Here is an 11,726-nt window from a genome sequence, read left to right on the forward strand (position 1 = left end):
GTAGGGGTGAGGGATGGGTAGGTGTGAGGGAGTGTGTAGGGGTGAGGTATGAGTACAGGTGAAGGAATGGGTGGGTTATATAGGAAGAGTCAGTGACAGATCGAGGTGAGAGGAATACAAGCTCACAAGTGATAGGTGAGACCAGGGTGAGAGGAATATCACCTCCCAACTTCTTAATTCATCCTCACTCCCCTCCCCAACCCACTCACCTGGGCTCACATCTCACCAGCCATCTTTCTTCTTTTATTCTAACTTTTGACCCTTCTTTCCAGTCCTGACGAGGGGTCTCAGCCCGAAACACCAGCTGTTAGGATTGCTTGAGGAAAAGATTGCTTCTGTCCTCCTTTACCTATGGCCCTCGTGGTTTTGTAAACCTCTATAAGATCCCCATGCTCCAAGTCAAGTCAAGTTTATTGTCATTGAAGTACAAACATGTATACTGTAATGAGAAAATGTTTCTCCAGACCTGAGTGTAAAGCACGACAGTAGCACATAACACACATTTAACTCCGAATAATTTAGGAAAGTCAGGATAAAATCTACTAGTGAATTATGCATAGTTAACAAAGGAAAGTGCATGAATTAAACATTATCAGGTACAGAACCGATTAACCAGTGACACTTCTAATACAATGTTGCAGGCGGATCAGAAGCCGAATGGCCCAAGGGAAGAAACTGTTTCCCATCCTGACCATTCTTGTTTTTATGCTTCGGAGTCTCCTGTCTGATGGTAGAAAGTCAAAGAGGGTGCTGGATGGATGCGTGGGATGGTAGGGAGACCCCTGTGATCCTCTCAGCTGTTCTCATAGTCCCTTGTAGAGACTTCCGGTCTGATGGTCATCTGCTCCCAGACCAGATGGAGATGCAACTTGTCAGACACTCTCAGTGGTACTCCTGTGAAATGCAGTTAAGATGGGAGGAGGTGGGAGCATTTCTCAGGAGTGGAGGTGCTGCTGTGCCTTCTTGTTCAGGGAGGCGATATTGAGGTAAACTCCCAAGGAATAAATACCATGCCTGGAAACCTTCCCCTATCACGCAGGCCCTTGGGTTCTGGCAATATCCTCAGAAATCTTTTCTGCACTATTTCCGGTTGCTGGCCATCTGTTCTACTGGTATCTCTGCCACTTATCTTCTATCTATCAAGTCACCTCTCATTCTCCTTTGCTCCAGAGAAAAAAGCCTTAGATCGCTCCACATATCCTCAAAGGTCAGGCTCCGTAATCCTGGTAAATCTTGCTGTTGCAAGGCTCTCCCTGTCCATTGGTAGGGTAGTGCAAATCAAGCAGCCCGTGTCTTTTCCCAAGCCAGTGTCACCCGTGATCACACCTAAGCAACACACACAAATTGCTGGAGGAACTCAGCAGGTCAGGCAGCATTTATGGAAATGAATAAACAATCGATGTTTTGGGCTGCAACCCCTCATCAGGACTGGAAAGGAAGGGGGAAGATGCCAAAATAAAAAGGTGGGGGGAGGGGAAGGAGAATGGCTGGCAGGTGATAGGTGAAGCCATGGTGGATGGGAAAGGTAAGGAATCTGATAGGAGAGGAGAGTGGACCATTGGAGAAAGAGAAGGAGGAGGGGATTCAGGAAAATCCTCTACCTGCTTCCCAGTGCTGCAATGAGAAGAGAGTGTGGCCTGGATGTTTTGGGTTCTTGATGAAGGATACTGCTTTCATGTGGCAGCGCTCCTTGTAGATGTGCTCAATGGTGGGGAGGGCTTTACCCCTGATGGACTTCGCGGTGTCCACCACTTTCTGTAGGCTTTTCCATTCTAGTGTCGTGTCACGATGTTCAGATATGGCCCAAGTGCGGAGCCAGAGACACCAGAGCTGGTCGATAGTTCACAGACTTTAATGCGAACAATGTTAAAGAGAAAACAATACACGCTAGGCCAAACGGGGCCGCTAACTAAAACTCTCAAATGGAAAATGAAGCCTACACTGCGGCTGAAAAGAGCAACTAAATATAAAACGAATACCGCTAGTCTTCAGAGTCAGTTGACTCGACAGTCTAATTTCTCAGGCAAGGCCGAATGCAAGCAGGCAGCAAAATGTTGCTGTGCTTTGCTCAAGTCTCGACAAGCACTACAACAAAAAGAATGGAGTTAAATACCATCACAATGAAATAATAATTAGCTGACACCTGCATGTTCACGAGAAATTCAGAGTTCAGCAGAGGAGGACAAAGGGCTTAATTAGGAAGGGGAAAGAAGATTATGAGAGAAAACTGACTGGGAACATAAAAACGGACTGTAAAAGCTTTTATAGATATGTAAAAGGGAAAAGACTGGTAAAGACAAATGTAGGTCCCCTGCAGACAGAAACAGGTGAATTGATTATGGGGAGCAAGGACATGGCAGACCAATTGAATAATTACTTTGGTTCTGTCTTCACTAAGGAGGACATAAATAATCTTCCAGAAATAGTAGGGGACAGAGGGTCCAGTGAGATGGAGGAACTGAGTGAAATACATGTTAGTAGGGAAGTGGTGTTAGGTAAATTGAAGGGATTGAAGGCAGATAAATCCCCAGGGCCAGATGGTCTGCATCCTAGAGTACTGAAGGAAGTAGCCCAAGAAATAGTGGATGCATTAGTGATAATTTTTCAAAACTCGTTAGATTCTGGACTAGTTCCTGAGGATTGGAGGGTGGCTAATATAACTCCACTTTTTAAAAAAGGAGGGAGAGAGAAACCGGGGAATTATAGACTGGTTAGCCTAACGTCGGTGGTGGGGAAACTGTTGGAGTCAGTTATCAAGGATGTGATAACAGCACATTTGGAAAGCGGTGAAATCATCGGACAAAGTCAGCATGGATTTGTGAAAGGAAAATCATGTCTGACGAATCTCATAGAATTTTTTGAGGATGTAACTAGTAGAGTGGATAGGGGAGAACCAGTGGATGTGGTATATTTGGATTTTCAAAAGGCTTTTGACAAGGTCCCACACAGGAGATTAGTGTGCAAACTTAAAGCACATGGTATTGGGGGTAAGGTATTGGTGTGGGTGGAGAATTGGTTAGCAGACAGGAAGCAAAGAGTGGGAATAAACAGGACCTTTTTAGAATGGCAGGTGGTGACTAATGGGGTACCGCAAGGCTCAGTGCTGGGACCCCAGTTGTTTACAATATATATTAATGACTTGGATGAGGGAATTGAATGCAGCATTTCCAAGTTTGCGGATGACACGAAGCTGGGTGGCAGTGTTAGCTGTGAGGAGGATGCTAAGAGGATGCAGGGTGACTTGGATAGGTTGGGTGAGTGGGCAAATTCATGGCAGATGCAATTTAATGTGGATAAATGTGAAGTTATCCACTTTGGTGGCAAAAATAGGAAAACAGATTATTATCTGAATGGTGGCTGATTAGGAAAAGGGGAGGTGCAACGAGACCTGGGTGTCATTATACACCACTCATTGAAAGTGGGCATGCAGGTACAGCAGGTGGTGAAAAAGGCGAATGGTATGCTGGCATTTATAGCGAGAGGATTCGAGTACAGGAGCAGGGAGGTACTACTGCAGTTGTACAAGGCCTTGGTGAGACCACACCTGGAGTATTGTGTGCAGTTTTGGTCCCCTAATCTGAGGAAAGACATCCTTGCCATAGAGGGAGTTAAGAAGGTTCACCAGATTGATTCCTGGGATGGCAGGACTTTCATATGAAGAAAGACTGGATGAACTGGGCTTGTACTCATTGGAATTTAGAAGATTGAGGGGGGATCTGATTGAAACGTATAAAATCCTAGAGGGATTGGACAGACGAGATGCAGGAAGATTGTTCCCGATGTTGGGGAAGTCCAGAACGAGGGGCCACAGTTTGAGGATAGAGGGGAAGCCTTTTAGGACCGAGATTAGGAAAAACTTCTTCACACAGAGAGTGGTGAATCTGCGGAATTCTCTGCCACAGGAAACAGTTGAGGCCAGTTCATTGGCTATATTTAAGAGGGAGTTAGATATTGCTCTTGTGGCTATGGGGATCAGAGGGTATGGAGGGAAGGCTGGGGTGGGGTTCTGAGTTGGATGATCAGCCATGATCATAATAAATGGCGGTGCAGGCTCGAAGGGCCGAATGGCCTACTCCTGCACCTATTTTCTATGTTTCTATGTTTCTATAATTGCCATACCTGCTGTGCTGCTGAATCTGTGGTTGTGACAGGGCCATCCTCCCTAGGCACAACCCCTGAGGCGCCACAGATCTGTGTCCACTGGAAGTCCTGGATGAACAACTTGTCCAAATGTCCTTCTCCTGGATCCTGGGAACAATCTACCAAGCGAGGAGGAAGGTGAAGTGGTGTGACGGGGGCTGGGGACAGGTAGTAACCGGCTTGAGCTGGGAAACATGGAATACTGGGTAGACCTTCAGTGATGCTGGTAGATGCAATCTATATGACACCTTGTAGACAGCCTTTTCCACTACAGTCATACGTAGCGCGGTGCCAATTTGCGGCTCTCGACTCTCAGGGGAAGATCCTATCCCTTGATGCCAACTGGACCTCCCCAGCTGGTTTGAATGGCCTTACCTGTCAATGGAGCCGATCAGCCTTCCGGGAATGCTGTTTCTGGGCGCACAGCAGAGAAGCCCTGGCTGGTCTCCAGGTGCGCTTGTAGCGCTGGATCATGTTCAACAGCAAGAACTCCTACGTCGATCTCCTGATCAGGGAAGAGCGGGGGCTGCAGTCTCTTCTGGCATTCTGTTGTGAATATCTGGATGGAGGTGGTGTAGGCAGATGCAGTTATTTGTTTAAAAGGTGTGTAGAGACAGGTAGGAAGGAAATCAGATGTAAGGCAGACAAATAGGATTAGTGTGGGTGGGTAGCACAGTCAGCATGGACAAGCTGAGCCAAAAGGGCCAAATTTCTGTGCTGTACGATTTTATGGTTCAATGAAACCAGCCATCTTCGACTCTGAGGGGATTTTAGGAACAGACTTCAGTGGAATAAAAAAAGGTCCTTCCTTTCTTACAGAGTCATAGAATCAAAGAGCACTATAGCACAGAACCAGGCCCTTCAGCCCATCTAGTATGTGCCAGACTATTAATCTGCCTAGTGCCATCGACCTGCACCCAGGCCATAACCCTCCATTCCCCTCACATCCAGGCACCTATCCAAACTTCTCTTAAATAGATTAGATTATTAGATTATTGAAATTGAACTTGCATCTACCACTTTCACTCCAAGCTCGTTCCACACACTCACCACCCTCTGAGTGAAGAAGTTCCTCTTCTGGTCCCCTTAGATATTTCACCTGTCACCCTTAACCTATGACCTCTAGTTCTAGTTTCACCCAAATTCATGGAAAAAGCCTGCTTGCATTTGCCCTATCCGTTCCTCATAGTTCTTATTTCACTTTCAAACAGTTAAATAGTTAAAGTTCATTATTGGCACTCGATTACCACAGCCAACCTCTCTCTAATTCTATTTCACAAATCTCAGTTAATTTTTAGTTAAATTGTGGCTTCATTTTCATTTCTTGCGTTAGCCCAGACAGACTGGGAGCAGAAGCCTTGACACAAACTATTTTGGATTGACCCATCCCTCCCCCATTTGCTTTCTCTCACGATCTCCCTGGATGTCTTGTTCCTTGTCCTGATGCCAATTCTCAATCATCAGGTCCCCGCAGTCTCAGTCAAGTCTTTGTTTTGTATGGTATGGAACATGTTCTAAGCTTGCCAGTGTCTGCCTCCCTTCCTTCCCCCGTGGAGGAACTGCAGAGGGTCAGTTTTCACAAAGAAGCCTATATTTCCTATCAACGCAAACCTGATCATCTGCAATAAATTGCCTTGATGGCCACCATCTTGGCTGTAAGGGGTTTGAGATTTCTAGGTTCTTGATTGGGAAGGGGGTTAAGGGTTATGGGAAATCGGGGGTTGCTGGGTGGTGCAGCTTGAAGGGCTGGAAGGGCCTATTCCACACTGAACCTCAAAAAAAATAAAGTCAGGAAAAGTTCAAAGTAAAATTTATTATCAAAGTACATATACTGTATGTCACCATATACAACCCTGAGATTTACCTTCGTGTGGGTATACTCAACAAATCTATAGAATATAACAATAACAGGATCAGTGTAAGATCAACCAGAGTGCAGGAGACAAACTGCAAATATAAATAAATAGCAATAAAGCATGAGAACATGAGATAATGAGATAAAGAGTCCTTCAATAGTCATAGTCATTGTCATAGTCATAGTCATACTTTATTGATCCCGGGGGAAATTGGTTTTCATTACAGTTGCACCATTAAATAGTAATAAAATAAAATAAAATAAATAAAGTGAGATCATTGATTGTGGGAACATCTCAATGGATGGGCAAGTTAGTGTTGTTATCCCCTTTTGTTCAAGAGCCTGATGGTTGATGGGTAGTAACTGTTCCTGAACCTGGTGGTGAGAGTCCTGAGGCTCTTGTACCTTCTACCTGATGCCAGCAGTGAGAAGAGAGCATGTCCTGGGTGGTGGGGATCTCTGATGATGGATGCTGCTTTTCCTACGACAGTGTTTCATCAGAATCAGAATCAGGTTTAGTATCACCAGCATATGTTGTGAAATTTGTCCCGACGAAGGGTCTCGGCCTGAAACGTCGACTGCACCTCTTCCTAGAGATGCTGCCTGGCCTGCTGCGTTCACCAGCAACTTTGATGTGTGTTGCTTGAATTTCCAGCATCTGCAGAATTCCTGTTGTTTGTTGTGAAATTTGTTGTCTTTGTGGCAGCAGTACAATGCAATACATAATAAATGGGGAAAAATGAATTACAGTGAGTATATCTATAAAATAGTTGAATTAAATAAGTGGTGCAAAAATAGAAATAAAAAAGTAGTGAGGTGGTGTTCACGGGTTCAACGTCCATTCAGAAATCAGATGGCAGAGGGGAAGAAGCTGTTCCTGAATCGTTGAATCAGAATCGGAATCAGGTTTATTCCGGCATGTGACATGAAATTTGTTGACTTAGCAGCAGCAGATTTGTTAACTTAGCAGCAGCAGTTCAATGCAATGCATAATATAGAAGAAAAAAAACAAAATAAAATAATAATAATAAATAAATAAATAAATAACAGTATACGTACTTTGAAGAGATTAAAAATCATGCAAAAAACATAAATACTATACATTAAAAAAGTGAGGTAGTGTCCAGGAGTTCAATGTCCATTTAGGAACCGGATTGCAGAGGGGAAGAAGCTGATCCTGAATCGCTGAGTACCTCCTACCTGATGGTAACAGTGAGAAAAGGGCATGCCCTAAGAGCTGGAGGTCCTTAATAATTGATGCTGCCTTTCTGAGGCATCACTCCTTGAAGATGTCCTGGATACTACGGAAGCTAGTGCCCATGATGGAGCTGACTGAGTTTACAACCCTCTGCAGCTTATTTCTATCCTGTGCCATACACCCCCACCCCCATACCAGACAGTGATGCAGCCAGTTAGAATGCTCTCCACAGTACATCTGTAGACATTTGTGAGTGTTTTAGGTGGGAAACCAAATCTCCTCAAACTCCTGATGAAATATAGCCGCTGTCGTGCCTTCTCTATAGCTGCGTCGATATGTTGGGTCCAGGTTAGTTCCTCAGAGACCTTGACATCAGTAACTTGAGAATGCTCACTCTCTCCACTTCTGATCCCTCGATGAGGACTGGTGTGTGATCCCTCGTCTTACCCTTCCTCAAGTCCACAATCATCTCTTTAGTCTACTGACGTTGAGTGCTAGTTTGCTGCGGGTCACCACTCAACTAGCTGGTATATCTTGCTCCTGTTCACCTTCTTGTCACCATTTGAGATTCTGCCCACAATGGTTGTATCATCAGCAAATTTATCGATGGCATTCGGACTGTGCCCAGCCACACAGTCACTGGTGTAGAGAGAGTAGAGCAGTGGGCTAAGCACACACCCCTGAGTGTAGATGTACTCAATGGTTTGAGAAAAAAAAATCAGCCCAGGTAGAATGGTGAGGAGAATCAATGGATCGAATGGCTGTATCCTACTCCTGTACTGCCTATCATTGGATCGAATGACTGTATTCTGCTCCTGCATTGTGTATCAATGGATCGAATGACTGTATCCTGCTCCTGTATTGTGTATATGTGGATCGAATGACTGTATCCTGCTCCTGTATTGTGTATCAATGGATCGAATGACTGTATCCTGCTCCTGTATTGTGTATCAATGGATCGAATGACTGTATCCTGCTCCTGTATTGTGTATCAATGGATCGAATGACTGTATCCTGCTCCTGTATTGTGTATCAATGGATCGAATGACTGTATCCTGCTCCTGCATTGTGTATCAATGGATCGAATGACTGTATCCTGCTCCTGTATTGTGTATCAATGGATCGAATGACTGTATCCTGCTCCTGTATTGTGTATATGTGGATCGAATGACTGTATCCTGCTCCTGTATTATGTATCAATGGATCGAATGGCTGTATCCTGCTCCTGTATTCCACATCAATGGATCGAATGGCTGTACCCTGCTCCTATATTGTGTATCAGTGGATCGAATGGCTGTATCCTGCTCCTATATCTTATGACTCAATGGGTTCATTGGCAATTGAAGGTGACGTATAGAAAATATGGGGAGAATTTAAAAAGGGTGATTGTGAATAGAGTATGAATGACTTGTTGATGGTCAGAACAGGCTCGATGGGCGAAGGGTCTGATTCCATGCTGTGTGACTCTGTGATACATGTGGTATCGCTAGCCGGCTTTTCTCAGTGGGGTGGGAAGCTGCAGCAAGCTGTGTAAGTGATCAAATGCAGTCTCTGTAACAGACAGACAGGTCTCATTTGGCAGCGAGAGGGGTTCAACATGGGATGAACTGAACGGAACTCTGCAGGAGCGCGATCTGCGATATCTCACTCAAACCATCCGCAAGATGAGAGGAAACAGCGAAGGAAGTATCTCTCCAAGGACAGTGATCTCAGTGCCAAGGTCAGGTGACCCTAGCACAAGATTAAGGCTCCATTTACATGGGAATGACACCGCTGAACATCAGTGTCTCTGTAAATGCCTTGAGAATGTTGCTGCACTGATCATCATTACAAGATCGTTAGGTCAGAGGCCAAGGCTAACAATCCAGGGAACTGGAGCTCAGATCCCAATCAGGTTTTGCAAATTTGAACTTATTTTTCAAAGTGATTTTTTTTAAACATCATCACTGCAAAAATACAGTTGTTTTATCAATAGTATGTGGCATTTTTCTGGGTTAATTTATATGCAGGTTCAGAATCAGAATCTGGTTTAATATCACCAGCATATGTCATGAAATTTGTTGTCTTTACAGAATAATAGAGCCAAGAAACTCTGAATTGCACTACGTATACATATATAAGTAAATTAAATACGTAGTACAAAAATGTTCATGGGTTCAATGCTCATTCAGAAATCTGATGGCAGAGGGGAAGAAGCTGTTCCTGAATCGTTGAATGTGTGTCTTCAGGCTTCTGTACCTCCTTCCTCATGGTAGCAATGAGAAGAGGGCAGGCCCTCGGTGATGGGGATCCTCAGAGACTTAAAATTGCTTACTCTTTCCACTTCTGGTCCCTCTCTGAAGACTGGTGTGTGTTCCTCCATCTTACCCTTCCTGAAGTCCACAATCAGTTCTTTGGTCTTACTGACATTGAGTGCAAGGCTGTAGCTGTAACACCACTCAGCTAGGTGGTATATCTCACTCCTGTATGCCCTCTCATCACCACCTGAAATTCTGCCAATAATGTGACTGAGATGGGGTAAGAAACCATTTTGTTGGCAAGTCAAGCACTTCTCTTAAACGCTGAAATCGAGCTTGCATGCAGTGCTTGCTCTCACTGCTCGTTCCGTCAAGGAATGTGGGGAAATCGTACAGAGGTGTGGAATATTATGAAGGGTGTTGATAGTGTCAATGCACACAGGCTTTTACCCCTCTGGATTCAACATTCAAGATTGTTTAATGTCATTCCCAGTTCACAAGTCATAGAGTCATAGAAAAGTCCAGCACAGAAACAGGACCTTCGGCCCATCTGGTTCATGCCGAACCATTTAAACTGCTCTCCAAGTGTAAAGGGGAGCGAAATAGTTGTTACTCCGGATCGGATGCAGCACAAACAAAAACACAATGAGATAAAAAACAAAACAACAAACATAAGATAGCTAATACACATAGATAGATTATATGTCCATAAAGTGACATTAGGCACAGGAATATAATACATAAGATGCATAAGGTACATAAGATGACTCTGACAGGAAGTGATAAAGTAGTGGTGGTTGGGGGTGTGGAGGGGTGGTTTTGTGGGTGGAGATGTTGATCAGCCTTACTGCTTGGGGAATGTAACTATCTTTCAGTCTGGTGGTCCTGGAGTGGATGCTACATAGCCTCCTCCCTGATGGGAGTGGGACAAACAGTCCATGAGCAGGTGGGTGGGATCCTTCATCATGTTACCGGCCCTTTCTGTATACATATGCCCTTGATGGCAGGCAGGAACCGGAGGTCAAAGGTTTTTAGGGTACGAGGTGAAATGTTTAAGGGGAATCTGAAGGGGAATTTCTTCACTCAGAGGGTGGAGAGAGTGTGGAATGAGCTGCCAGCACAAGTGGTGCGTGTGAGCTCGATTTCAACGTTTCAGAGAAGTTTGGATGGGTATAGGGATGGAAGGGATTTGGACAGCTATGGTCTGGATGCAGGTTGATGGGACTAGGCAGAAGACCATGGCCTAGATGGGCTGAGAGGCCTGTTTCTGTGACATAATCTATGACTAGCTGTATCATAACTTGGAAGGGCCAAGTTTCCAGCATTTGCTTCACTGACAAAGCTTTCTGTTCTCTCCTTCCAGGACCTTCTGGATAGTCGCTTCCCACCCGGGATGTCATGGATCGTGGGTGCGCGAATCACTGCGGGCGAACTGCCAGTGCCCCCCGCAGTCACTGATCTTCATCTAATGTGCTATGTGAAGCGAGCAGTTCCCCAAGATCCACAGGAAATGGGTGGGGGGGGGCTGCAGAGTTTTATCACCATTCCTAGAGACGTCACATAGCAACGAGAGAGAGAGAGAGAGAGAGAGAGAGGGGGGGAAGAGAGACAGGGAAAGAGGGAGAGAAGGTGAGAGAGAGGGAGATGGGGGAGAGAGGGACAGAGAGATAGGGAGAGATGAGGAGCATGAGATAGAGGGAGAGAGACAAAGAGAGAGAGAGAGAGAAGTATGAAAGGTAGCCATATAAGCTTGCTGCATGCTTTTTTTAAAATCACATTATCCTTCCGTTCCGCATAAGCACATTGAAAGACTTATATCCTCACAACAGAATGGTGAAATTCTATATCAAAGAGAACTGCTAATGAACTTTTAAACTTTTTTACCTCTGAAATTCTGCTGGGAGCTATCTCCACAGTCACACTTGCATTTAGTAAAATAAAAGCACACTGAAAAATATAGCATTTTCCTTTTAATTGTTTTCAATGTTTCTTAATTGCCTGGCCATGTGCTATGTAACTGGGAATAGGGAAAGTGGGGTTGTCCAGAATGAAGGATTATTATTTAACGTTACTTTGAAATAAATCAGTTATGATTTCTATAGAGGCTGGGTTAATCATGGTTCAAAGTTCAGAGTAAATTTATTATCAAAGTACACATATGTCACCATATACAACCCTGAGATTCATTGTCTTGCAGGCATTCACAGGAAATACATAAAACCAAAAAATAAACTAATTAATAAACAATAAATATTGAGAGCATGAGATGAAGAGTCCTTGAAATTGACTCCATAGG

The 11,726-nt window shown here is 44.4% G+C and overlaps 1 protein-coding gene across 1 annotated transcript in view; it reads left to right on the forward strand.

Moving 5' to 3' along the window:
* si:dkey-178e17.3 (somatomedin-B and thrombospondin type-1 domain-containing protein) overlaps positions 1–11,461 on the forward strand; it is a 391,904-nt gene extending 380,443 nt beyond the window's left edge. Inside the window, exon 5 of the mRNA XM_063073230.1 lies at positions 10,794–11,461. Within this exon, the coding sequence (XP_062929300.1) occupies positions 10,794–10,899 (106 nt within the window). The 3' untranslated portion in view covers positions 10,900–11,461. The remainder of the gene's footprint in view (positions 1–10,793) is intronic.
* Positions 11,462–11,726: the final 265 nt, after the last annotated feature.

This window comes from Mobula hypostoma, chromosome 21 (genome assembly GCF_963921235.1).
Source record: "Mobula hypostoma chromosome 21, sMobHyp1.1, whole genome shotgun sequence".
Classification (NCBI taxonomy): Eukaryota; Metazoa; Chordata; class Chondrichthyes; order Myliobatiformes; family Myliobatidae; genus Mobula; species Mobula hypostoma.